The sequence below is a fragment of the Gopherus evgoodei genome, unplaced genomic scaffold, assembly GCF_007399415.2.
Source record: "Gopherus evgoodei ecotype Sinaloan lineage unplaced genomic scaffold, rGopEvg1_v1.p scaffold_34_arrow_ctg1, whole genome shotgun sequence".
Taxonomy (NCBI): domain Eukaryota; kingdom Metazoa; phylum Chordata; order Testudines; family Testudinidae; genus Gopherus; species Gopherus evgoodei.
The window spans coordinates 2,471,136-2,498,461 of record NW_022060016.1 but is presented as its reverse complement, the minus strand read 5'-3'; the positions used below and the strand labels follow the sequence as shown (position 1 = coordinate 2,498,461).

The 27,326-nt window shown below is 55.6% G+C and overlaps 1 protein-coding gene across 14 annotated transcripts; it reads left to right on the top strand.

Moving 5' to 3' along the window:
* Positions 1-1,565: 1,565 nt before the first annotated feature.
* LOC115641385 (nesprin-2-like) lies at positions 1,566-27,326 on the top strand. Of its 14 annotated transcripts, XM_030544480.1 has the most exons (13): positions 1,569-1,647; positions 9,338-9,434; positions 12,022-12,282; positions 12,862-13,012; positions 14,535-14,717; positions 15,991-16,128; positions 19,027-19,221; positions 20,500-20,776; positions 21,069-21,175; positions 22,368-22,473; positions 24,294-24,448; positions 25,275-25,336; positions 26,128-27,326. In XM_030544480.1, exons 3-13 carry the CDS (start codon positions 12,146-12,148, stop codon positions 26,339-26,341), a joined length of 1,725 nt encoding a protein of 574 aa, XP_030400340.1. In that variant the 5' UTR covers positions 1,569-1,647; positions 9,338-9,434; positions 12,022-12,145; the 3' UTR covers positions 26,342-27,326. The 14 variants fall into 14 exon arrangements, with proteins under 14 accessions (XP_030400338.1, XP_030400340.1, XP_030400347.1 ...); XM_030544478.1 differs by lacking the exon at positions 9,338-9,434 and having other exon boundaries at positions 1,566-1,647; XM_030544487.1 differs by lacking the exon at positions 9,338-9,434 and having other exon boundaries at positions 1,615-1,647; positions 12,026-12,282.

Genomic DNA, 27,326 nt, shown 5'->3' with positions numbered 1-27,326 from the left:
CAGAGCCCTCCCCTTGCAGAAATCTGCCGCCTGTGTAGGTACTTATAGACCAGGATCAAGAGGCCTCTTGACATTCCTTTGGATAATTACATTTGAGTTGCTCTGTGCAGCATAAATGGCCCTTAAAGTGGGGGAAGCAGCCTTCTCCCACCCCCACCCCTGCAGGGGACTTCTCTAGCCTAGGTAGAACAAGCATTAGGGCCCAGAATTCTGGCCTAGGGGGTGGCTTGGGGGCACGGCTGAAGCACACTGCGCTATGCCCATTTCTCTGCTCTCCAGGGCCCAGTGAGTATGGGAGTTAGAGCAGTCTCGGGGTTGCTCTGACTGTTGCTGAGAGCTGGGCAAGGCCCAGAATGTGGGGAGAGCAAAGGGGGTTTCAAGCCAGCTCTTCCCTCCCTCCCCACATCCCTGCCCCAAGTGCAGGAACAGGAGAGATGTGAATCCAGCCTGAAGCATGCTGAATTCTGCATGTTCCCCACGGTTGTCTGCACTGCATAGGGCATGGGTGCAGCTCCGCCCCATCAGCCTGGCTCTTTCCTTGCTTCCATGTTTCATTGGTCCAGGGAGCGACATCTTTTGGCAGGCAGGCAGGCTCTCCCCCGGTCCCTGAAATGACAGATTGTTTTCCTAACGCAGCAGGCAGATCCTCCCCATCTGTGGAAAAAGCCCATAGGAGACTGCAGAGATAGCGATAGAACTTGGGAATTCCTGGCTCCCAGCCCTCTGTTTGGTCCACAGACCACTTGGTACGTATGCTCAAGAAAACCTACAGTGTTCCCAATGTGTGCCGTAAACTGCTCAATACCTACATAACAACCTACTCTGATCCAGTGCACCAGGCTCATTGGCTGTTCACAGACTAAGGTTATTGGAACATGATTTTGGCGGGGGGGGCGGTGATCTCAGCGCCCAGGGTGATGGGGTTGGGAGGGTGATCTCGGTCAGGGTCTGGGCAGTGCCCAGGATGATTGGGGGGGGGGGAGTGATTTTGGTCAGAGTCTGGGCAGCACCCAGGGTAATGGGGGGATGGACCTCGATCTCAGTCAGGGTCTGGGCAGTGCCCAGGGTGATTTGAGGGGGGGGACAAACCCCAATCTCGGTCAGGGTCTGGGCAGCGCCCAGGGTGATTGGGGGTGGGGAGGGCCCGATCTCAGTCAGGGTCTGGGCAGTGCTGGGGGCAGTGGAAGCTCCGATCTCAGTGGGTTTCTGGGCAATACCCACTGAGATGTGGGCCCTGATCTTAGTTGGGGGTCTGGCTGGCAGAACTGCAAAAGCAAATGCCCAGGCTATGAAAGTCGTCACTGAGTTCACAACAGGACTTGAACTCAGGACAATCAAAATCTACAGCACAGTGTGCTACCTCTTGAACTAAAAGGGTAACTCCTTCAGCTGTTAGCTGTAGTAGGCTGCTATCCTTCCTGTCGCTCCTACACAGGGCTGCCATGCCTGCTGTGCTTGCATATTGCAAAGTCACTTTTTTTTATTAAATCAGCTGTCTTCCCACACACATCTCATTCAATGTCCCTCCAACTTTCCAGGAAATTTCCTTTGCAGGTACAAGAACCTGCTTCTTAATTGTCAGGCAGATCGGCGCAGTGAGAGCACAGTTAAGAGGGGTGAGGTTAAAAAGATCCTGCCTCTTTAATGGTAAGTTTCAATAGTTTAATGTGACAGGATTAGAGTCTCCATTGTTTGGTTGCAATGCAACCAGGGTTCCTTCTCATCCCTGCTGATGGGGACGGTCCGATTAAACCCTTTGGGGAAATCCCAGTGCTTTATAGAGCTATTTGCTTTTCTTCTAATATCTGCCATCAGCCAGCCTGTTTGTGAAGGAAATTTGACCCCTAAAGCCTTCTCAACTCCCTCTAGCCTGTAGGGCTGAGATGGTCTTGAGGCTAAAAAGCAGGATTCTGACTCAGATATTTCCAGTTCTGTGCAGGGAAAGTGCGCGTTAGATCAGGGGGACTCTCCTGGGAGAGCTAGGACCCTTGGGTTCTATCCCCAGCTCTGGGAGGAGAGTGGGGTCTAGTGGTTAGAGCAGGGAGGCAGGACCCTTGGGTTCTATTCCCATCTCTGGGAGGGGACCAGTATGGGAGACAAGACTCCTGGGTTTTATTCCTGGCACCTCATTTTCCCCATCTCTAACCTGGGGCTAGTGCTACCACACTGAGTGCTTCCCTGGCACCTGTGCCGCGCCCTAACCCCAGAGAGATTGCATTTCCCAGCACCTCTTTCCCTCACCCCTCATTAACAGAGAGCAGGCCATGTCTGTCTGGTGTTGGCAAGCCAACCATTGCATTCGGTTCCTCTCTGCCCCGGAGGAGTCTGCAAACAGTGAATTGGGGTAGGGGTTGTAACATCCCAGTGTAAATCCCCCCACCCTGGGCTGAACTGGTTAAGACCTAAGGGCCCGATCCTCTCTGAAACCAGCCGAGCTGCTTTGCCTGTGCTGGATTTGTTTGAGCAAGCTGGGTTGGGCTGGGCTTCTGCTCCCAATTACCTGTCGGGGGAAGGTCAGGTTACTTGGCACCTCTCCACCCTCCTTCTCTGTCCGTGCGGTGCTGCCTTTGTGCCATTCTCCCAGCCCAGCACACCTGCTCCGAAAGCCAGGGGAGAACCTGGAATATAGCTCGCCGCCCATCTCCAGACAGGTGGGGAGATGCTCAGCCGGGGGGGCGGGGGGAGGGTGTCTCTGACTCACCCAGCTCCCCTGAGGGCAGGGTGGAGGAGGGAGCGGGACCTGTTAATGATTGATCAGCACTGGAGATGCAAAGGGTCCTCGGTTCTGGGTCGAACTGCAGATCCAGTGGGCCCCGGAGGATTAGAATTAAGCTGCTGCTTATCAGGTATGTGAGGGCAGCCACTGGGCGAGGCTGCTGGCTGGAGCGCCCGGCATTACTGGTGCCACAGAGCGAGGCAACTGGTGCTGATCTCACCTGGTCTCTGGGCTGCAGATTTCCATCTGTCAAAGCAGGGGGAAGGGAGAGGTGGGATATTTGGGACTCAACAGTCAGGTTATTGAAGCAGGGAGTCTGTGTCTATGTAGCGCCCAGCACATGGGGTCCATGCAGCGCCTCACGCAATGGGGACCCCCTCAGTCTTGGTTGGGGGGGGTGTTGTGCTGTGATGAGTGCAGTGGGGCCCTGAATGGGGGCCCCTGGTCTCAGTTGGGAGGGATCTGTGCTGCACCTAGCACAGTGGGTACCCCGGTCTCGGATGTGTGTCTGTGAAGGGGTTGTGCCGTGACAGGCACGGTGGGGCCCTGGTTATAATTAGGGTCTGCTGCGCCTGGCACAATGGGAGCCCCTGATCTTAGCAGGGTGAGGGGTCTATCACAGTGAGGGTACCTCGATCTTGAGTGGGGAGGGGTTGTGCTGTACCTGGCACAATGGGGCATCAGGCTCAGTCGAGGATCTGTGCTGTGTCTGGCGTACTGGCCGCTGGGGTGGGGAGGTGGTACCATCATAAACAGCAGCAATGGAAACACGAGGCTCCGTTCTTCCCAGGCAAAGCTGCTCCTGACTCCCCTGGATTTAGGGGGTGCTGGGATAAGAGATTCATGGCTGAGGAAGCTTTACCAGGAGCTGGATCTGAGGGGCAGGTGTGCACTCCACGGTCAATATTTATTCTGTCGTTTTAACCCTGGCTGCCAGGTTGAGACGTGGCCCGGTCGATGACAAAGTACAAAGTTTGTGGCTTCCATGGGGTTAACAGTATATCCCTGCCCAGGGCCGGGGAGCAGTGTCACGGCACGGACTCGGAGCACAGGCTTAAAGGGGCATGCTCCCAAATAGATCTGGCAGAAAATATGGCTTCAGCAACTCAGGATTGCGCCCGACGGTACCTCCTCCTTTGTATTATCGTAGCATCTCTAGATGTGCTAGGAGCTGTACGTGCAGGATGAGAGGCTCCTTGCCCGAAGAGCTCACTGTGTAACCAACATAGTGTTAGCCCCACTTCCCAGATGGGGAAAGTGACTCACCGCTGGCCGAGCTGGGACTGGAAGGCAAGTCTCAAGGGCCCAATAACCACATGGCTCTTTGTTTCCTGGTGGCTTTGCGGGCAGTCCTGGATGCCCAGTGCCTGGCAGGAGCAGGCCCTGCCTGCTAGAAGGAGTTTCACGCTGATTTTTAGCTTCAAAGCAAATGTTGGATTTCAACCTTCTGTCTCTGAGACCCCAACCTAGCAGCCAGGGCGGAGTGTCCCCGTCTGGATAAGTTGACTGGTGTAACTTCACTTGCCCTGTGATGATTATTCAGCACTTGCTTCTGGTAACAGCTGAGCTGCACTTGGTACAGTCAGGGCTGGCTCCAGGGGTTTTGCCGCCCCAAGCAGCCTCCCCCAGCCCACCCCCCCCAAAAAGCTGCGATCACGATCTGCGGCAATTCAGCGGGAGGTCCCTCGCTCTGAGTGGGAGTGAGGGACCCTCCGCTGAATTGCCGCCGAATACCTGAAAATGCTGCCCTGTTCCGGAGTGACCGCCCCAAGCACGTGCTTGATAAGCTGGTGCCTGGAGCTGGCCCTGAGTACAGAGCAAACGCAAGCCCTGAGCCTGCAAACAGGCCCTAGGAACAGAGCCCAGGCCCTTCTGCTGAGCACCATTAACTGCACAGTCCATGGGGGGCAGGGCTACGCCAGTAAATTAGGTCTGCATAAGGGTCGCTCAGGGCTGTGAGAAATTCACCCCCCAAGCGTTGCAGGGAAACTGAACTAAGCCCTGGTGCAGACCGTGCTAAGTCATGGGAGAAGTCTCCAGTCGATATAGCTCCCGCCTCTCAGGGAGGTGGGTTACCTACGCCGAGGGGAGAAGCCTCCTGTCGGTGTGGGTAGCATCTCCATTGAGGTGCTGTGTCGTGCAGCGGCAGCATTTGGACTGTAGACTTGTATCAAAGCTCATCCTATTTGGGGCAGTGACTGTGGCTCACTCAGTGTCTGGGCAGCGCCCGGCCCGACGGGGCCCCGATCTCAGTCGCTGTGGTGTCTGGGCAGCGCCCGGCCCCATGGGGCCCCGATCTCAGTCGCTGTGTGTCTGGGCAGCGCCCGGCCCCACGGGGCCCCGATCTCAGTCGCTGTGTGTCTGGGCAGCGCCCGGCCCGACGGGGCCCCGATCTTGGTCGCTCCAAGCTCCACTGTAATATAAAAAATAACCTTGGAACAATCATGCTGTCTCGCTGTGAATTCAGCCGCCACCCATAGCACAGGGGACCAAGTTGCCTTTCAGATTCAGAGAACTGGTGTCTGGCAACTAGAGCAAAAATAATCCGGTTTCCCTGGTCGCTGCCTTCCAGGGCTCGGCGGCAGGATGGAAACATCTTCCTGAAACGCTCCTCATCTTGCCCCACTGAAAGAAATTTGTGGCAGCTCAGCAACCATCCTTCTGTCTTCCCACCTTGGAATCTCCCCAGCCCTCTCTTACCAAAACCCTTGACCAGCAAAGGGTTTTGGTAAGAGAGGGCTGGGGAGTGAGAAATAGCCAGCCCTTATTTCTTATGCTTCAACAGATAAACTGCATTTCAATTTCTGGGGCACAGAAGAAGGGAGGGGGGAAGGTAATTACAATCCCTAGTTCTTATCAGGGGTAGACCTCAGACTGCTTTACAAAGCAGGGCTGGATGGGGAAACTGAGGCGCACAGCTGCAAAGTGGCTTGCTCACGTGACTCTGCCTGCCTCTGTAATCGCCACCCAGTCAGAATGGTTGATACCACCTCTGAGAGCCTCCTGCCTGCCTGGCCATTTCCTAGGAGCTCTTGGACCTTGTCTCCCACCCCCTACAACCTTCCCACGTTCTCTCTAAAATAGGAACAGCCACAGAATCGGGGTCAAAGTCCAGGGTCGGCAGGATCCAGGATTTCCTGCTGGAGTTTGCAAAGAGCAGGAATTTCCATGGACGTGGGGGCCAGGGTGGATCAGAAAATCCCAAGCGGTTCCACTTTATTTTGTATCTCTGTGGTGACTAGGGGCTCTGCCCTGCCAAGACAGTCCAGCCCTGGAGAGCTTTCAGCCTAACTAGACAAAAGGCAGAAGGAGAAACTAAGGCACGGTGAAAGGAAACAAGTGGCCTAAGGTCCTTGGCGGAGCCACACCTGGTTTTCAGTAGCCAACAGTGAGGATGCTTTGGACTCCATAGAAATGCTGTGAGATCAGGGGATGTAGGAGGCTTCAGGAAGGTAAAAAGCTGGGGGTCCTGGCAGCCTTATGTGCTGGGGAAGCTGCCTGCAGCACTGGCTGCATACACAGGGGACTGGGAAGGGCTGAAGGTTGCCCTGATTCTCAGCTGCCCCGATCCTGCATTCAAGGTACGTCTGGGGAGAGGTGGCTGTGGGTCTCCTCTTTGCATCTTGCCCAGCCACAGCCCCCATCTGCCCCTGTGGGGCAGAGAATAGTCGGAGCGCAGTGTGCCCCAGCCATGCCCCCAGTCTGCCCCCCTATGGGCCAGCCACACCCCCAATCCACCCCCCATGGGCCAGCCACAGCCCTCATCTGCTCCTGTGGGGCAGAGAATAGCCGGAGCGCAGTGTGCCCCAACCATGCCTCTGGTCTGGGCCCTAGGGGGCCAGCAAACAGCCACAGCCCAGTGTGCCCTGGCCATACCCACAGATCCAGCCCCTACATCGGGCTGGGCACAAGACCTTTGCACTAACTCCATGCCAACTGCAGGTGGGGGGGATGGATTTTCAGGGGGTTGTTTCCACCCCAGTGTGGCACAGGGAAGCCTCAGCATGACTGAGAATCAGGGCTCACTTCGGCCATTGTTGGCTTCTTTGCAGGCTTACAGCCTCCCATGGGGCTGGGGTTCAGAGTCGTCCCCGGGCGGGATGGGGGGTGGACTCTGGATCCTTCTGCATTTTTTTTTTTATTTTTTTTATTATTATTTTTTGCTGCCTCTTCAAAGGTTTGGAGCCTGTTTGCAGAATTCTTGGTCTGTTTGCTCAAGATTTAAGGACTCCTCCAGCAGGTTCATTTTCCAGAGGATGGTAGTACCATGGAGTGGGAAAGGCCCATCCAGACAGGACATGCAGGGTGATACTGAAAGCAATCCCATGTCATGTTTTATTATGGGGCAACGCAGGAGGGTAGTGGGTGGACCCGGAGATGCTGGGCATCAGGACTCCTTTCCCAGGTTCTTTTCCCAGTTATCAGAGGACAGGGGTGTCAAGTGGTTAGAGCAGGGAGGCCTGGGAGTCAGGACTCCTGGATTTGATCCATAACTCTGGCAGGGGAGTGGAATCTAGTGGGTTAGTCAGGGACTGAGTACCAGGGCTATAAACTGCCAAGCTTATAGGGGCCGGGGCGCAGCTCTGTGAAAGAGCCCTTCTAAAGCGTTTAGCGTAAGGGGCAGCGAGGCAGGAGAGTGCTGGGTTCTAATCCTGGCTTTGCCCCTGACTTTTTGTGCCCTTGACACGTGGCTGAAGCTCACAAGACGACGGGCACACGCCCCCCGATTAAGGTGCCTGGATGTCATCCATCCGCGTAATCTGTCCATATGCCCCTCCACTGTTCCCTTAGCCGGCCGTGCAATGCTGGGCAAGGGGGAATCTTTTCCTGCGCCTCTTAGCGCTCGCCCAGTACCCCAAGGCCAGGCTCCAGCTCGCCAACGAAGCAGGTGGCCTGGAAACGGCTGAGCAACAATCAAGGGCGGGGCGAGTTATGGCCTCCTGAGGCATAACAAACAAATCACGCGTTGGTTGGCACAAAAGCAGCTAAGGAACAAACAAGGGAACGGGGAGGAGGGTGGTTGGCTCAGCCCAGGCTGGAGAATTGGCCTGCTGGGTTTGGCTTTCGGTTCTGCTGGCTGGCAAAGGAGGAGGCAGATGGAAGGCGGTTCCCGCGGGCAGCGGATCTGCGTGGTCAGTTTTGTTTCGAGGCAGGCACTGTGGCAGGCAGGCAGTGCTGTAGGAGCGAGATTTTTGAGCCAGTGGGGAGGTGGGGGCCACAGGCTGGAGTTTAGAGCTGGCACTGATTGGGGGCTGGTGAGACCACTGCCTGTCCCACTGCCCAGCAGTCTCCCTGTGTCCCCCCTGGGCGGTCTGTCTCCACCTGTCTTGTACTCAGATTGGCAACTATCTAAGGAGTGGCCTTTTGTACTGCACCTAGCACAATGGGGTCCTGGGGCATTGCTAGCATGCCCTCTGCCCTACCATAATACACCCAATAGCCGTCAAAATATACCGTGTCTGGCACAATGGGACCCCAGTCAAGGACTAGGATGCCTAGATGCTACCGTAATGCACCTAATAGGATTGCAAATGTACACAATTGGGTCCTGGTCCATGATGGGGTGCCTAGGCACTACTGTAATACACTTAATAATACTAGTGTTGCCCCTTTGGCCTGAGCCCCTTAGATAATATTTGGGGACCTTGCAGGGTTATTTCCATTAGGAGGAAAAAAATCAGTGGTCACCAGGTGTTTGTTTACATAGAATGTGCTGAAAGTCCCGTGTCCCTGAACAAAGTAGGCAGAAACAGCAGCAGGCAGCGTCCTCGCTCAGAAATCCCCATGTCTGCCCATCCAGTGGTTCTGTGCCCAAGAAGCCTGTCCCTCTTCTACTTCTACGGGTCATGCTCGTAATTCTTGCTTCAAGACATCAGTCAGTTGCTTGCAGGGTCAGGAAGGTTTTCCTCTCCCTTCCCCCCCCCGCCCCCCGATGCACAGTTGTAATCTGGGGGTGAAGAGGGCAGATTTCACCTTCCTCTGAGGCATCAGGGATTGGCCACAGCTGGAGATGAGACACTGGATGGGATGGACCAGCACTGGGGATGTTTTTAGATGCCTGGCTGGTGGGTCTTGCTGACATGCTCAGGGTCCAAATGATGCCCAGATTCAGGGCCAGGAAGGAATTTCCCCCAGGTCAAATTGGCAGGGACTCTCACTTAATCAATTTTCTGCCATGGTGTGGGCCTCAGGCCCTGCTGGCCCCTGGGTCTCTGCTGGTCTCTGCCTACGGTTTGCAGTTTGAGCTCAGTCGAGTTCTGTGTCTGGGTGTTTGGGTGGAATGGAATGTCCTGTTGAGTGCTCTGCAGGAGGTCAGGCTCGATGATTTAATGCTCCCTTCCAGCCTGAAAAACTGTTTTGCTGGCGCTCTGCCTCTGCCAGCCACGTCCTACAGCCCGTCTCCTCACCCGTGTGTTGGCAACCATCAATCCATTCTTTGACTGAGTCTGCGGGTACCCCTGATAGTCAGCAGCTGCCTTCACTACCTTAGGGGGCTTGGAGGACTCCTCTGGTTGGTCCTAAAGGAGGGTGCAGGCCAGGCCGCTTTGGCTTTAATGAGATCTCAGATGGTCGTGGGATGCAAGGCTCCACTTCTGGCTGACAGGGGGTCCCTTTCTGCAGACCAGCCGTAATAGCACCAGGAGTGGTTCCATGACACGATCCCACAGCCGCTGAAACTAGACACGTTCAGACTGAAAATAAGGCGTCGATCTTTATGGTGAGACTAATTAAGCATTGGAACAATTTACCGAGGGTTGTGGTGGATTCTCCATCACTGAACATAGGAATGGCCATAATGGGTCAGACGAACGGGCCATCTAGCCCAGTATTGTGTCTTCTGACAGTGACCAGTGCCAGGTGCTTCAGAGGGAATGAACAGAACAGGTGATCCATCCTGTCATCCACTTCCAGCTTCTGACAGTCAGGGCATGACTGACCATATTAGCTAATAGCCATTGATGGACCTATCCTCCACGAACTTACCTAATTCTTTTTGGATCCTGTTATAGTCTTGGCCTTCACAACATCCCCTGGCAATGAGTTCCACAGGTTAAGTGTGCATTGTGTAAAGAAATACTTCCTTATGTTTATTTTAAACCTGCTGCCTATTGATTTCATTGGGTGACCCCTGGTGGTTGTGTGATGTGAAGAGGTAAATAACACTTCCTTATTCACTCTCTCCGTACCAGTCATGATTTTTTTAGACCTCTCTCTCATCCCCCTTAGTCATCTCTTTCCTGAGCTGAAAAGTCCCAGACCTTTTTTCAAATTGAATTGACAGTTTTTAAACCAGGGCTGGGTATTTTCCAAAGAGATCTGGCCTCGGGATTATTTTGGGGCAGGACTTTGATGGTGTGAAGGCCAAGACTATAACAGGGTTTAAAAAAGAACTAGATAAGCTCATGGAGGATAGGTCTATCAATGGCTATTAGCCTGGATGGGCAGCGACGGTGTCCCTGGCCTCTGTTTGCCAGAAGCTGGGAATGAGCGACAGGGGATGGATCACTTGATGATTCCCTGTTCTGTTCATTCCCTCTGGGGCACCTGGCACTGGCCACTGTTGGAAGACACAACACAGGGCTAGACGGACCTTTGGTCTGACCCAGTCTGGCCGTTCCTATGTTCTCTGGCCCGTGCTAAGCTGCAGGTCACACTCGTTGGTTAGAATGGGCCCTGCTGGCCTTGGATTCTACAAAGCAGGATCTCCAACAGCACTGGGAACCAAGGAAGCCAAATTAAAGAGGCCTACGCCCTATTTTGTTTTTCTTTTGCAGGTAGGGTTACCACCACGTGTCTGGGTTTTCCTGGACGTCGCCTCTCTTCTTTGAGGCTCCGTCCTCTGTCAGGGCGGATTTTTCAAATAGCAACGTCCAGGATTTTTGTAGCACAGATGTTGCGTTTCAGAAAGAGCTCCGCTTGGTCCTCTCCCCTGCATCCACAGCTGATTGGTCCATTCCCCGGCAGCCAGGGCCGGCTCCAGGCACCAGCGCAGCAAGCAGGTGCATGGGGTGGCACGGCCGGCTCTTCGGCAGCGGGTCCCTCAGTCCTTCTTGGAGAGAAGGACCTGCCACCGAAGAACGAAGCAGCGGTGGTAGAGCTGCTGCCAAAGTGCCACCAATTGCAGCCCCCCCCCACCACCACTTGGGGCGGCACAAACGCTGGAGCTGGCCCTACCTGCAGCCATAGCTGCTGGATCCTGCCCACCCCGGTCCCAGCTACCAGTCCTGGGGAGGGGGGGATCCCACAGAGAGGTGCTGACTAACGGCTGTTGCTGCATCCTAGGTTTGCACCGGCCACTATGACAGGGAGTGACACTACCCCCCCACCTCTAGTGAGTACACCCCCCCCCCCGGTCAGTGTCTTCTTTCTGGTAACGTTATTTGCAGGGCATCTCCTCTAGCCATCTTTACCACACCCCTTCCACTGCCTCCTCCCACCCTATGTTCAGCTCAGGCTTCCCAAGCCCCATTCCTGGGTCCAGGTCTGCTGCTAATTTGATGTGCTGCAGTCAAGCCATCTGCAAATGTGTGGCTCCCTGACCTTGCTGGCAGCCCTCTTATGCAGCCAGAGGCTGTGCAAAGTGGCTGCAAAGCTGCCGTTAGCCCAGCCACCTCCCCCACGGAATACAGGCCCTGATTGTCACTTATCCCCTGTCACTTATCGCAACTGGTGGCTTTAAACTTCCTTTGTGTTCTCTGTATTCTTGGCCCTGCCGGGCACTTTTGCAGCGGTTAGAGCAGCCTCGCAGCTGCTCTAAGTGATTGGGGGGCAAAGAATAGTCACTGTGTGCTGGCCATACCCCCTGATCCGCCCCTAGGGGGCAGAGAATAGCCTCCGTGCAGTGTCCTCTGGCTATGCACCCAATCTGCCCCCTGTGGGTGCTTGGGGGGCAGAGAACAATAGCAGTGCATCCCAGCCATGCTACCCAATCCATCCCTAAGAGAATAGTCCACACCCCTGATCTGCTCCTTATACTGTCTCCATACTGCCTGGGGAGCATGTGGGGGGGAACAGATTTTCAGAGTCTAGTTTCCACCTATTTCGAAGCTCCTCCATGCAGTGATACCCTTCCCTCCCCCCTTCAGGAATACCTATGACCCAGGGGCCTCCCAGCGTGGCTGTAATTTACGAGAGCAGAGCGTTCTCCCCCGGGGGATAGCTGGATTTTCTCTGCACCTGTTGCCCTTAGGAGTTCCTGTCTCCCCAGCAGGGCCCCGCACCTGGGTTCCGGGCGGCCCTGCCGTGCGGCTCCCAGCGCTGTGAGTGGCAGCCCTGTTACTCAAGTGAGATCTGTTTGTGCCCAGACAGGATTGGCCGGACCCGCTCCCAGTAGGGGCAGTCATGCGCCCCCTGCCGATGCCCAGGCTTTGTCCAGATGCCCAGGCATCCCCAAAACGCTCGCGGGGATTGTGAAGGGGGGAGCCGGAGATGCAGGGGGACAGCGTGGCCCAGAGCTTCAGCCTGGCTCTTCTGAAATCTCAGATGCTTTCCGTGTGCCGAGGAGAGCCGGCGCTGGATGCGGCCAGCTGCAGCGTCTGCACAGCCTCCGTGGAGAAACGGATCAGGTGAGGCTGAGATCCAGGCTCTGGTATTTGGGGAGCGGGAAGACGCCGCCCAGTATCAGGGCATAGCGGAGTGTTGGCCTTTCTGTGTCTTACCACCTGCAAGATGCCCAATGACCCACCTCTTCCCAGAATCCTTTGAGGATGCAAAGGAGTGTGGGGATTTGGGTCCTGGGGTTACTTTTTTGGGGTGTGTGTGTCATTTTGTGGGCAGCAGGAAAAAGAAAGGATGAAGGGAGCTGGGAGTGGGGTTGGGATGTGGGGGGAATTGTAAGGGGGGCTGGTGGGATGCAGTAGGGGGGAGAGGAGTGGGGTGGGCTCTGGTGGAGTGAAGAGGGGTCAGGGCTGATGAGGGTGAGTCTATATCTTCTAGAGATGCCAGATGTACCCCGCGGCTGTGCCATGCTGCCAGGCCCTTGGCTTTCCCTGTCCCTGGTCAGTTACAGTCGCTCTTTTGGCGTGGCAGGGGAGCAGGTGTCGCTGGCGTTCATGACACGGTGGGTGGCGACAGGGAGACGGTGTGCCAGCGTGGGGGAGCTCGGATCACCATGCGCTGTGAGGCTCCTCTCTGTCTCCCTGCAGGACCGAGCAGGCCTGCCGGCTGCACGAGCGGGTCCTGGATTCCCTGTCCCGCTTCCAGGACTGGCTGCGGGCGGCGGAGCTGTGGGCCGCCTCCCCCGCTTCCTCCCAGGTGCCCTTTGCTGTGGCCAAGGAGGAACTCAAAAAGTTCGAGGTGAGGATGGGAGTGAGGGGAGGGGCAGCGTGGCCCAATGAATGAAGCACTAGACTGGGACTCAGGACACCAGAGTTCTGTTCATAGCTCTGCCACCCTCCTGTTGGGCCAATCCCTTTGCCGCTCTGTGCCTCAGTTTCCCCTCCCACCTTTTATCTATTTAGACTTGAGGCAGGGACCATCTCTTGCGCTGTGTCTCTGTGGCACCCAGCACAAGGGATGGGGATGTAGGTGCTACCGTAATACACATAATAAGGCCGGCATGATGGGGCCCCATTTCTGGGTGGGGATGTCGGTGCTATTGTAATATACATAATAAGGCCCAGCTCAGTGGGGTCCGGATCCTGGATCGGGACGTTGGTGCTACCGTAATATACATAATAAGGCTCAGCTCAGTGGGGTCTGGATCCTGCATGGGGATGTCGATGCTACCGTAATATACATAGTAAGACAAGGCGTGATGGGGATAGTAGATGCTACTGTATTACACCTGATAAGGCTCAGCTTGATGGGGCCCCAAACTCCAAGAGGGTTTATAGATGCTACCATAATACACCTAATAAGGCTCAACACAATGGGGCCTAGATCCTGGATGGCAACTGGTAGCTACAACCGTAATTAACCTAATAGGGCTCAGCATGGTGATAGTGTAACACACCTATTAAATAATACTGGAAGAAATTGAATGATTCCTTCTGCGCAGTGATGTTGGCACAGCCAGGGTAGGGCAGGGTAGGCAGGAAGTCTCTTGAAAGAGATCTCAGGGGAGACAGTAGCAGAGGAATCTTTTTGAGTTGTGTTTATTGAAATCCTTTTATTTCAAAGGTGGCAGGAAAAGCTGAATACACAGAAGATCAAACAAGGGAAGCATTTATAATCCCCCCCCCCGTCCCTCCCCTTGGCAAGAGGCTAACGAGGGCTCCAGTTTCCATAGTGCTTCAAGGATCTCGGCAGCCCATTGCAAACATTTCATTTCGTCTCATGTTGTCTGCCCCTCTGGCCGGGCCTTGTTATTTCCATTTGACAGATAGGGAAAGAGAGATTAAAGTGACTTACCACAGAGTTACATAGTGGGAGAACTGGGAACAGAACCCAGGAGTCCTGCTGCCAAGCTCCATGCTCTAACCACTGGACCCCACTCCCGTGGGGAACAGAACACAAAATTCCTGACTCCGGGCCCCTTGCTCTAACCCCTTAGACCCTACTCACCTCCCAGCGCTGGGAATAGAGCCCAGGATGTGCTCTGCAGAGCAGCACAGTAGGGGGGCCAGTAACACATGCTCACCAGAGGGTAACAACTGCAGGACGTGAACACTGCATAACTGCTAATGAATTGATCCTCACAGCCCCCTCTCACCCCAAGATAGGGGAATATTATTCAAATTTTACAGATGGGGAAACAGACACAGAGCGACGTGGCAACGTCTATGGCAGGGGCCAGCATTCAAGCCAGTCCTAGTCCAGGGCTGCGATAACAAGGCCGCCCTTCCTCACCAGTTCTGGTGTCCCTTTCTCCCTCCAGGTGCTGCAAAGGCAGATCCAGGAGAAGTTGCACCATCTGGAGTCCTTAAACAGGCAGTACCGGCAGCTAGTTCAGGCAAATGGCATCAGTTTGCAGGGCTGGCTCCGGGCCGCGGTCCAGGAGAGCAACCAGCGCTGGGACAACCTCCAGAAACGAGCTGCTGCCATCCTCAAGAGACTGAAGGTACCAGCCGGCCGGTCCCTGGGAGGGGCACTGGCACGGCGGGGAGGCATCTCAAGGCACCATCTTTGTGTCCAGGAATAACAGGCAGAGAAATGTGCCCGTGGTGTCTCCCCCTGCCAATAATATTTGGGTGGGGAAGGAGGCAGCATGGATGTATAAACCTGCCTCTTGTTATACTGGGGATCCCTTACTCAGGAGGGAGACCCAGACAGTGAAACGTTTCAGATCCTTCGTTGGTGTGAATTAGAGCAACACTGATTTACACAGGAGGGGGATTTGGCCCAGAAAGTGAAATTGATTGGGCCCTGAGTCGCGCCACTCAGTTGAGCAAAAGTAATTCTTCCGGTCTACTCCGTGCTGATTAGGCCTCAGCTGGAGGATTGTGTCCAGTTCTGGGCACCACATTTCAGGAAGGATGTGGAGAAACTGGAGAAAGTCCAGAGAAGAGCAACAAAAATGATTAAAGGTCTAGAAAACATGAGCTATGAGGGAAGATTGAAAAAACGGGGTTTGTTTAGTCTGGAAAAAAGAAGATGGAGAGGGGACGTGATAAGTTTTCAAGTACATAAAAGGTTGTTAAAAGGAAGAGGGAGAAAAATTGTTCTTTTTAACCTCTGAGGACAGGACAAGAAGCAATGGGCTTAAATTGCAGCAAGGGAGGTTTAGGTTGAACATTAGGAAAAAGTTCTTAACTATCAGGGTGGTTAAGCACTGGAATAAATTGCTTAGGGAGGTTGTGGACTCTCCATTGTTGGGGATTTTTAAGAGCAGGTTGGACAAACACCTGTCAGGGATGGTCTAGATAATACTTAGTTCTGCCAGGAGTGCAGGGGACTGGACTAGACGACCTCTCGAGGTCCCTTCTATGAAAAAGATCAAAGTGTCAGTAACTCAGGGATACCACGCAGGCATCTGATGAATTAGTATTATTATTGATTCACCCTCTGTATCGTGATATCACCCAGAAGCCACAGGCATGGACCAGTACCCTGTTGTGCCAGGCGGCGTATGAACACCGAAGAAAAAGTCTGTCTGCCCCCAAGAGATCCTTGGGCTTAAGGCAAAAACAAAGAGGGATGTGTAAAAATTACCAGTCACTTCTGCAAATGTATCAAGAATACAAAATCCTGGCCCTTTATTATAATAATAAATAACCTCCAGCATCATTAGCGTTAGGCAGAAGGACACAGAAACGTGAATTTTCTGATGTCCGACTTCCTGCTAAACCTGCTGGCTCTGTTTGATTGTTTGTTTGTTTGCTTCTCCCCCCCAGTATTTTGTCAGCCAGCGGGAGGAGTTTGAGTGGGAGCGGGAGACCGTGCAGGTATGGCTGACGGAGCTGGATCTGCGGCTCACCGATGTGGAACATTTCTCTGGGGGCAGCTCGCTCGAGAAAATGATGGAGCTGCAGGTAAGATGAAAATGTCCTTTTGTGAAGGATTAGGAATCGCAGGGCATGTGTAGATCGTACTGGCCCCTTCCAACTCCCAGATGCATCCGTGCAGTGCACCCGTCTGTGCAGCCTCATCTCAGAATGCTCTCGCAGAATGTGCGAGAGGCACTGGTCTGCAGGGAGCAGGGTGAGGGCTGAGTAGCGAGTGCGCTCATCTTGGAGTTGGTGCCGCACTAGGGGTGCTGTGCTGCAGCAAGTGAGGTGGGGGGTTCAGTAGGGGGTGCACTCCCTTTGGAGTTGGTGCTGACCCCTTTGCTCCAGGGTGGCTATAGGGGGTACTGTGCTGCAGGGAGCCAGGTAAGGGCGCGGTATCAGGTGCTCTCCCCTCTGAATCTATGCTCACCCCAGTGTCCCAGTGTGGTGGATAAACAGCTGAAACATCCCACCCCAGAGGTGGCTGCATTTCCACACAGGGAGAAGTGACTCTTGCATATTCTTCCCCTACTCCCTCTGATGGGAAGCAGGGAGGGCTCATAACTCATGAGCTATCAATTAACGTCTGTGATGAGCTTTGAATGGGAAGAGCAGTGAGTGAGCAAAGTACCCTCATTGTTCTGTGGCCGATTGTTGGCAGGCGGGTAGCACCGGTGAAGTGATAGGGGAAAGCGCATGTGCAGAGACGCATGTGTACACAGGCACACACCTGCTCATCTGTTTACACAGAAAATGTTGGTTCACCGAAGGGGAAATTTTATTTTTAGATAATGACGTACGGCCAAACTGGTTTCGGGTGACACGTTTCACTTAACCTGTCAGGTGCTGAGATGCCAATATATTCAGAGAAATGGTGGCAATCGAAGGGTTAAAAATATACGTAGGCTCAGGAGGATCGCGTGTGTCTTTTTGTCAGGGGTCAAACCAGGCTAGTTCCAGCTTGGGAATATTTTCTCCCAGGGATGCTCTAGCCTCTGCCTTCCAAGGATCTCCAAGCACCTTCATAAATTCAGCGAGTTGATATCTTCCTCTGAGTATTATAGGTGGGGAAACTGAGGCACAGAGAAGGGACGTGACTCTGCTGAAGTCTTACAGGGAGGCTAGCTAGGAATGGAACCCAGGAGTCCTGACTTCATGTCGCCTCCTTCAAACACAGGCTCAGACTTCCCCAAAGCTTGGAGTCGTGTAGATCAGGGTAGGTTCGGTTGGTCCCATGTGTCTTTGGGGAAGTGAACTCTTCAATATAGTGTCATTTTTGGGCCTCTCTCTTTCTGCGCACGCACAGAGCAGGGCTCATCCCCACCAGCAGGGGGCAGCAGACAGATACCCCACCCCTGTGATCGTAAACGTTAAAAGTCCATAAGCGACAAGGCGGGTGGGTTTTCAGAGAGGAAACTGAAATATTTGCTGTGATCACCTGGATCAAAGTGCTGCGCAGGGATGGATAGCTGCAGGCTCCCTGTATAAAACACCTTCCTTCGCCCTCGGGAAGGAGCTGGGGCTCGGGCTTGAGCTGTGACCCCTTTCATCTCTAGGTCACCAGTTCCCAGCGGGCTATGGTCAATAGGGATTGAAACTTGATGAGTGTTTCCCCTGGATGGGCCATTTGTCGGCCTGTGTGAGATGAGTTTGCCGGGCCTCAGGCCAGTAGAAAACTAGCCCTCCCTTTCTTCCAAGAATCCCTAGCTCTTTCCTCAGCAGATCTCAAAGCGCTTCCCGAAGGAGGCAGTATTGTTTGCCCCCTTTGACAGATGGGGAAACTGAGGCACCGAGTGGGGGCGTGGCTTGCCCCAGGTCGCCCGGCAGGCTACATCTCCTGAATCCCAGCCCAGTGATCTCATTCAGCAAGCCGTATTCCACTCATCGCTCTGTCTGTGTCTGGGTGGACTTTGTCCTTCGGTTGAAGGCACCAAGCAGTATTAAAATATCCCAGGGCTGATTGGTCTCCTGAATCCCTCCCCTCACCTCCAGCTCTGTGCACTGGGGGCAGGAGGGAACAGGTGCTGATGTGCATTACCAGCCCTCCGCTTGCTCAAACCGGCCAGCCTCTGCGTGGAAACCTGTGGGAACGCCAGATCGATACCGAGATTAGCTTATCGCTTCCAGTTAGCAATCACACCTCTCCCTGGGCCGCTCGACAGCACGTAATAAACCCAATGGCTGAGCTGCCGCAGCCCTGCGACCTTGGGTGCCGAGCCGCTCCGTTCTGGCAAGCTCAGCAGGGTCAGGAACTGGAGGGGCGACCACGCCCTGCAGGTGTTGGGATTGGCCCTTCATTTGGTCTGGCCCTTCTCTCTGGGGCAGCATTGAGACGATAGCACTAGGGGGTGCTGTGCTGCAGGGTGAGGGGCTCGGTGGAGGGCTCTCTCCCCTCTCAGCGCAGCACTAGGGGGCGCTGTGCTGCAGGGAGCAGGGTGGGGCTCGGGGGTGCTCTGCAGTGCAAACCCCAGTGCCCCAGCATGGCAGTAGGGGGCGCTGTGCTGCAGGGAGCAGGGTGGGGCTCAGTTGGGGGTGCTCTGCAGTGCAAACCCCAGTGCTCCAGCATGGCAGTAGGGGGCGCTGTGCTGCAGGGAGCAGGGTGGGGCTCAGTTGGGGGTGCTCTGCAGTGCAAACCCCAGTGCCCCAGCATGGCAGTAGGGGGCGCTGTGCTGCAGGGAGCAGGGTGGGGCTCAATTGGGCCAGTGCCCCAGCATGGCAGTAGGGGGCGCTGTGCTGCAGGGAGCAGGGTGGGGCTCAGTTGGGGGTGCTCTGCAGTGCAAACCCCAGTGCCCCAGCATGGCAGTAGGGGGCGCTGTGCTGCTGGAAGTCTTCTAGGTCAGAGATAAACCGGAGGCCATGCCTGCTAAGATTCCTGGGACAGTTTGCACGGAGCAAGGAGGGCCCAGCCCCATTGTCTCGGCTAACGTCTCCCCTCTGTCCCAGGAGTTCCAGGAGGCCGTGCGGTCTAACGCGGAGCGGCTCGACTGGCTGCTGGTGTCCGGCGAGCGGCTGATCCAGAGGAGCGAGCCGCAGGATGCCCAGATCTTAGAGGAGGAGCTGCAGGAGCTGAGCTGCTACTGCCAGGAGGTCTTCTGGCGGGTGTCCCGCTTCCGCCGCCGGCTGGTCAGCATGAGGCTGGTACGTGTGGGGCGGAGCCCGTGCCATGGGGCACGGCGGCTCAACCATCACCGGGCACCTGGGCTCTCAGTGGCTGTGCAGGGTCAGCCCTGCCCAGACTATGGATGGGAGATTTACCAGGAAAACCTCCGGGCCACTGCTGTGAGGGATTCATTGTGGGGCAGTGCTGCCTTCAGTCAGTGCTGACTGTAATGCCCCACGATGGCACTAGGGGGCGCCCTTCTGCAAAGAGGGGTAGGAGCACAGAATGGGGCACGTTCCTCTTGCAGTCAGTGCTGGCCCCAGTGTGGCACCAGGGGGCGCTGTGCTGAAGGGGGTGGGTTTGGGAGCTCAGTAGGGGGCGCCCCCTCCATGCATTCAGTGCTGACCCCGGTGCCTTAGTGCGCTGTGCTGCAGGGAGCAGGGTGGGGGCACAGAGGGGAATACGCACCCGTCAAAATCAGCTGATTCCAACCGGCATGCTGCAAGAAGCAGAGCAGGGGGCTCAGTGAGGGGGGCTCTGGCCAGACCCCAAGGCCCAGGTTTGGTGGCAGAGGCTGCCTTTGTTGTGCTGGTGGGGGGAGAGGTCTAGGCATCGGGTATTCATTGTGGTGTGGTTTTTTTGGCAAGAGTTGGGCTACAAAATGCCTGGGTCGTGGCCACGTTTCTTTGTGAACTGCTGTGATTTTACCTTCCTAAGTCCCCCCGCCCCTGCGTTTTCAGCTGGTCAAAGGATTCTTTGCTGTTTCTCCTCAACTGTTGTGCAGTATTGCTCTGCAGCTGTTAAATGGCTGCTGGGTGTTCCGCTCCAGAGGTAGCTGCATCTCAGCACTGGGTGAGGGAGCTCTCTATAAACAGCTGCCACGCCCCACCCCAGGGGCAGCTGCATCTCAGCACTGAGGGATCCTTGTATAAACAGCTGCCACATCCCATCCCGAAGGTGACGGCATCTCTGCCCTGAGGGAGGGATCTCTGGATAAACAACTACAGCTATACCCAGAGAGCTAGATGAGGTGATTTCTGAGTATCAGTTTCCAAAGTGCATGAGGATTGCCAGGTGAGATACTATAATTTACAAGTTCGTGTGTGCTTCTTTGCCCTCTCCTGGTAGAATAAAAATGGCTTGAATGTGTCATAGCCCCTGTTCTGCCAACAATGAGTGGGGATTCTCCTTTAGCTCAGGTGTATTGGAGTTGCCCCCTGCAGAATCCACTGCAGGAGGGTTAGTTAAAGGCTACTGAAGGCCTAGGGAGCTGCTGTCTCTTTCGTACTGACCTTCTCTGCTCACCCACCTACCAGGTCTTTGAGGACGAGTGGCTGTCAGACCGAGACACCGATGTGGGGTCTGACTGCTTCACAGACGTGTCCCCGGAGCCTGAGGGAGAAGCCAGGGGGCCCCCTCCTGCCGCTTGGATCTACCAGTCCACCCCACACAAGGCTCTCTGCTGCCGGCGCCGCCATCCGTTCGGGGCTGCCTGCGGGGGCAGCCTGGACCTGGAGTGGGACCCCTCGGTGGATGTGGGTGGGTCCACATCTCATGACGAAGAGGATTCATCGTACTGCAGTGCCGTCACGGGTACGGGCTGCCATGGGTCGCGGGCCCTGGCTGCCCCGAATTGCAGTGGTGTGGAGAGGAGTCCTTAAAGGGGCAGAGCCCCCCCTAAACTGCCCCAGATGATGGGTAGGAGGTGGCTTCTCACCCCCCTCCCAGAGCACAGACTGCCCCCGCCCCCTTTGCCTTAAAGGGGCAGTCCCTTAAAGGGGGCCAGCCGAGCTGGGCCAGCCCAGCAGTGCTGCAGCAGCTCCTAGGGGTCACGGGGGATCTTTTAATGGGGCAGATACCGCCAGCCGCCGTTCCCTCTCTCCAGGTGTGGGCCAGTGGGAGGAGCCGGGCCGGAGGTGCAGCTGCCAGCTGGGCATGCCCGCCAGCTGGCCGGCTGGATGTGGGAGAGGCACCGGCCACGAGGACCTGAATGTAGGTAGCTACCGGAGCCCATCCCAGGGGGCTGGGCTCGATACAGGGATCTGCTGGCCTTAAACCCTGTGAAAGTATGAGCAGGGGCTTCCTGGGACCCCTCTGTAAACTGTCCGGGGGGGTGTGGTGGTTTCGAGTGTGATAAACCATCCCCATCGGGGAGCATCGCAGCAAAATCCTGGAAGGTCCCAGGTCGCAGGGCCACCCCACCCAGTCACTCCACCCAGCTCTGGTCAGGGGGGAATGCTTCCCCTCCCACCCCAGCTCCTCTGCTGATTTCAGGTCCTCAAAAGGGCAGGAGAGGCATGGACCCCCATGTTTAAAAAGTGTATGCGGGGGACAACCCCTTTGATCCCCCCCCAATCGCTGGTACCTCTGCGGGGACCTGGGGGTTCCATTAATCCCCAGCCCTTAGGCTTGTGTTTCCTCCCTCCCCCCATAGGATCCATCCATGTCACGTTTCCCCCTCTCTGCATTTCATTGTTATCTGCTTTACAGCAGCAGCCCCCGTAGTGAAATTCCGGGCTCTGCGTGGTAACTGAGATCGGGGCCCCATAGTGCAGGTGCTGCCCAGACACAGTAGCTAAAATCGGCACCAGACCAGCTGTACGTCCGAGAACTCAGAGTGGGATTCTCTCTGTTTGAGAGGTGGGGAAACTGAGGCCCGGCGAGATGAAGTGACTGGCGCAGGGTCTCACACAGCTGGGACTTGAACGCAGGTTTCCTGAGTCCCAGCCTAGCACCTTAACTGCAAGGCCGCTGCAGCCTCTGTCTAGCTTGGTCAGTAGCAGGGTGAGCTTCTCTTGCCTAACACGATGCCCTGCTGCTAACAGGCTTCACTGGGAACCAGAGACAAGGTGATGCCGTCTTGTATTTGTAAGAGGGAGTGGTGTCTAGTGGTTAGAGCAGAGTTGGCTGGGAGCCAGGAAACCTGGGTTCTATCCCAAGCTCTGGAAGTGGGGTCAAGTGGGCTGCTGGGTTCTGTTCCAAGCTCTGAGCGGGGAAGGTAGGTGCTGGGACTCCTGGGATCCTGGTCCCAGTTCTAACCCTGATTCACTGTGTGATCTGGGGCAGTGTCCCTCCATTCCCTGTAACCCAAGCATGCGACTAACCCTGTCTGCTGGGGAGGAGCTGTCGGGGTTGATGGAGGAGGCTTTGGCCAGCGGGGGCTGAGCATGGCTATCATTAACAGGCCGTTCCCTTTCGGGGGGAAACGCAGGCACAGCTGGGCTCCCAGGACGGGCCTTGTCTCTCCCTGGCAACCAGAAGGAAAGTGGAAATTGTCTGGGCCAGTTCTGGTAAGTGACTCAGTTCCTGGCCTGTCACAGTCCAGTCCAGCTGACCATGCCTATCAACTACCAAGAAAGCCCCTAGGTAGCTCCCACTAGCTAATAAGGGGAGACACGTGAGGTCATAAGAAAAGATGCTGGGAGTGGACAACGGGATGGATCACTCGATAATTGCCCTGTTCTGTTCATTCCCCCAAAGCACCTGGCACCAGCCACTTTGGTCTGACCCGTATGGCTGTTCTTATGTTCTAAAGCTGTATAAATAACAGGAAATCTAAGTTCAAACAGGAATTAATTCATGGCCGTTCTCTGGTCCGCGTGCCACAGGCCAGACTAGACTAATTCAGGGCAGTGGACCCCTCCAGCCTTGTGATCTCTGAACCTATGGGGAAAAAAAATCCAATTTTTTGCAAATGAAAACACGGAGGGGAAAAATCTTGTTTTGAGTTGGATAGCGTGTTTCATGTCTGAGCCTTGTTTAAATTGTTTGGGGGGTTTTTTAAAGTGAAATTGAAGGGATTTTCGAAACCCCAAGTCGTTCAGAGTGAAAGAAACCAAAAAATTTTTTTGTTTTGAAACTGTTTGGGCTTTTTCACAGTTGTGTGTCTGGTTGTGGTTTGGTTTTTGCGACACGAACAAGTCGGCCAAACCGTCACCGATTTGCAAAACGTGCCAAATCTGCGTCTGTCACCGAAAACTGTAACGCTTCTCCCAGCTCTAGTCCTGAATAGACTCCCCCAGTCTGGCTGGAAACAGACCAGAGGGAGCCGGGTGATTCATAGATTCTGAGGCCAGAAGGGACCATTCCGATCAGCCAGGCTGCAGCCAGCCCAGATCTGGTGGTTGAGGTAGAGCATCTGATCTTGGTGGAGAGCCGTGGAGAATCCCCCGTGTCTCCTAAGGGGCTGCTCCAATGGTTAAATCTTAGTTTATCCAGCTTCCCCTCCCAGCAGCTTGATCTCACTCTGCCTGTCTGTTCTCCTATAAAAGTCTTCTGCTGTCAGATCTCTCCTCCTGCGTAGGTACTTACGGTGAAAGGAACGTTATGCACCAGACCAGGGCTTTGGTCCTTTATGGGCTTGACTCTGGCTTTTGGGTGCCTGTGGCCCCGGCGCTATGGCTGTGGCATGGCTGGCGTGAAATGAGCTGTGTGGGCTCAGTTCAGTGCGGGACGGCTTTCTGCAGCATAAAACAGCCAGGCTCAGGACTGGTGAAAGATCCTGCGCGGCCAGCCCCCGAGATCCCCTTCTCAGCCACTGGTCTGGAAAAACATCGCTTCTGGGGATGAGCTCGGTCTCCAGGGCCCCTAGAGTTCTGGGCCCCTCTGCTGGAGGGGCAGATGGGGGAGACACTTGACTCCCCAGGAACTGGACTGAGATCTGACAAACTCATTTCACGGTAGGGAGCCAGGAGCTGTTAGCATGTACCAAGGTGGGATGGTATCAAACGAGCACCTCAAAGGCAAAGGACTTCATAGTCCATACCACTGGCTCTGTAGCTCCCCATTATTAACTCCTTCGGGCCACCTGCTGATGACCCCCACATTACTTAGCCAAGTGCCTCTCAATCTGTAGCACACGTATTCTCTCAGCCCCCCAGCCCCGTAAGGCTGGTATCTCCATTGCAAAGAAGGGGAAACTGAGGCATGGAGTGGCTAAGTGATTTGCCCAAGGAGCTTGTTGCAAAGCAAGGCTTTGAACCCAGCCCTGCTGTCTCCCAGGTTGGTATCCTAATCACCGGGTCATCCTTCCTCCCCTCCCCTGGGCTGATGTGTCTCTGGTAGCCCTGCTGCCCCTGGCAGTCACGCCCGCGCCATCCTCTCCCCTTAGGGAATGCCCCTCAGTGGGGCAGCCGGCATCCCCAGGGCCTGGCACTGGGGGATGAGGCCTGCCGCCAGAGAGAGACGGTGGGCTTTGACCCTGAGCGGATTGAGAGCTGGCTGGGCCAGACCTGCGTGGAGCAGGGCAAGCCAGAAGCGATGCAGGTGAGTGGTGTTGCACCCTGGAGGCGGAAGGGGAGTCTGGGGCCAGGCACCCCAACCTACCGGCACCCCCACATCCCCGGTGCCTGTGGGGCTTAGCTCTCTCTGGCCCCAAGCTCCTGCTGTGGATGGCAGTGTTGATCAGGTGGTCTGGGGTCAGCCCCATGACCTCTGCAGGGATGGGGCACTCTAGGGGGAGCTGATGCAAGTGGGATTTGGGTGGGGGGGGGTCTCCCCTCTGGTCTCATCCCTGCCCCTGGGCCGAGTGTGGGTGGCTGCAGCGGCGGCTGGGAAAGACAAGGACCTGGCTGGCCCTGCCAGTCCCAGCACCCGGCCCCAGGCAGGCCAAGTGGCTGGGGTGCCCCCATCAGTAGGGCTCAGCTGGGATGCCGTCCGAGTCCCCAAGCTAAGCAGGGACATGCCTGGCCACTCCCAGGAGGGGAGGCCCCCTTGTCCTGCGGATCATTCGAGGAAAGCTATGCCCACCCAGCTCATAAGCCAAGCATGGGGCTAGACACAACTCCCCTCCCTCGTGCTGGGGTAGGACCTAGGAGTCCTGACTCCCAAACCCCCGCTGCTCTAGCCCACTAGACCCCCTCCCTCCCAGAACTGGGGATGGAGCCCGAGTCCTGGCTCCTAGCCCCCTGCTCTAACCACTAGACAGCACCTCTCCCGCTGTAAAGTTTCCTTCCCCCACATGAGTTAAGAAGGCCCCACATGTGGTGGGCTCGGGGCTGGTAGCTCGGATGCACTGGCCATAGCTCAATGGGGGTGTTGGGTCCCATCCAGCCCTGACTAACGGCCCCCTTCTCCGTCCTTCCTTCTGCAGCCCTGCAAGAGGAGTCAGGCTGGTCCCGGCTTTGAGGATGTGGCCGTCGTCATTGAGAAGGGGTAGGGGGCTGCTGCTTTGAGCCAGAGGGGTAGGAATGACACAGACAGATGTCCTTTGCCCCATCCCTCTCCTGACTGACCCACCCCCCCAACCCCAGGCCTGGCATCTCCCCACTTCCCAGCCCTGCCTTCCCCATGCCTGCTTTCCTGGGAGTGGGGCAGATTAGCACGTTGCACCAGTGCCTCCAGCTGTCTGTCCCAGGTCACCACCCCATGGGTTCTTGCCCAGCTGCAAAGGGTTAGGGAGAGCAAGAGCAGATGTGCCCAAGGGGTGCCTGGAGCAGTCTGGGTTGCCCGGTTGGCCTGGGCGAATGAGGCTCAGACGTGAGGGACAGAGATGGTGCAGGGTGTGGACCTCTCAGCGGACCAGCCCAGACTTTCTAGTGTCCCCTCTCCTTGTATCTAGCTAACCACCCGTCCTTTCCAGTCCCTGCCAGACCTGCCACTTTCCCACACCCTGGTACAAAGGTCTCCATATGCATTTCTGGTTGAAACAGCTGCCAGGCTTCCTGCCCACTCCACTGGCTTTGGTGTTCACCCCTCGGGAGGGGGCTTTGGTCCCCCAGCCAAGGGACAGAGCAGCGCAGAGAAAGGGACGCTGGGAGCAGCGAGTTCCATTGGAGCTGATTCTGGTTTCCAGTGGCAGGGAGTTCCACAGTTCATGCTCCCCTTTTCCCTGGGGCTTGCAGGGTGTGGGGTTGAGCTGCAGTGGGTTCTCCTATGACGACTCTTCTGTTTTTCCGCCAACCCCCACATGCCAACTCCAATCCTGGCATCTCTCATAACTCCAGGCCTATGTTGCAGCCCTTGGCTTTCTCAGATCAACCTCGAGTGGGCCCCAGGATCCTGGTCGGAATAAAGAGGCTGCTGCTCTCTGCAGCTGGGCTGCTCCTGCTGCTCCTCTTCCTGGCCGGCACCTCCCTTCTCTCCCACGTTGAAACGCCCTGCTACACCCGGTCCTTCCATTTCATGCTGAAGTACGTCAACGGGCCACCTCCTACGTAGGCGTGCTGGGAAAATGCCAACGAGAGCCCACGGTTTCCCCAGTGCCGGGGGCAGCTCCAAGAGGTAGGGGGCCATTTCCCACCATTCAGTGCCGCCCTCGGGTGGATTTTCCTTGGGCATCTGCCATGCCAGATACCAACCTCCCAGCATTCCCAGCTATGCAAGGAGCCTGCCCAGGAAAGAAGCACTTTTGGATCCTTCCAGAGACTTCGGAAGAAGCTTATCAGTAGTTTGAGACACCCAGAGCTGACCCAGACGCTTACGGCAGAAAGGAACCTCAAGAAATCAGCTGGTCCCACCACTGCACCGATCAAGGACCCCTTGTGGTCGTTGTCCTCGTTCTGCCAGCCCAGCCCCTTGGCAGGTCCACCACTCCCCAGGGAATGGGGCTAGTCGGAAAATTCTCCATCGCAGCTGTTCTTCAACGGCAAATCAGGACTCAACCCAACAAAACCTCCTGGGGGAAGTGGCTGCTGCTTGTGGAAAGTTCTGACTTTTTGTTCAGAATCAAAGAACCACCCAAAACTCAGAATATCTCAGTTCAGAAATGCTACCCAGGTGCCTCATGGGAGTTGTAGTTTGGGTGATTCTTAGTCCCTTTATTATGGGCTGCTCTCCCCAGCCAGCCTACATCTCCCATGATGTACTGACACCTATCTCCAAGAGGCAAGACCATGGAGCATGATGGTAGATGTAGTCTGGCCAGAGAGCCTAGCCTATAGACGAGAATGGGGACATGTGAGACCTGAACTACACCTCCCATAAGACACCTGGACAGCATGTATTGGGTAACTGTCTTAGTCCCTTAGGGGACTGGAACTGTTGCCGCTGTAGCCTTGAAGATAGATCTAGTAACTGGTACCAGTGGCACTGTATGAGAGGATGGGGGGAATCCATAGCAATAGGTGGTCCCTGGTGCACCCAGGCCCATCCAAATCTGTGTCTGTGTGAATGCCAAGTTTAAGTAAATGTGTTTTGAAGTGAA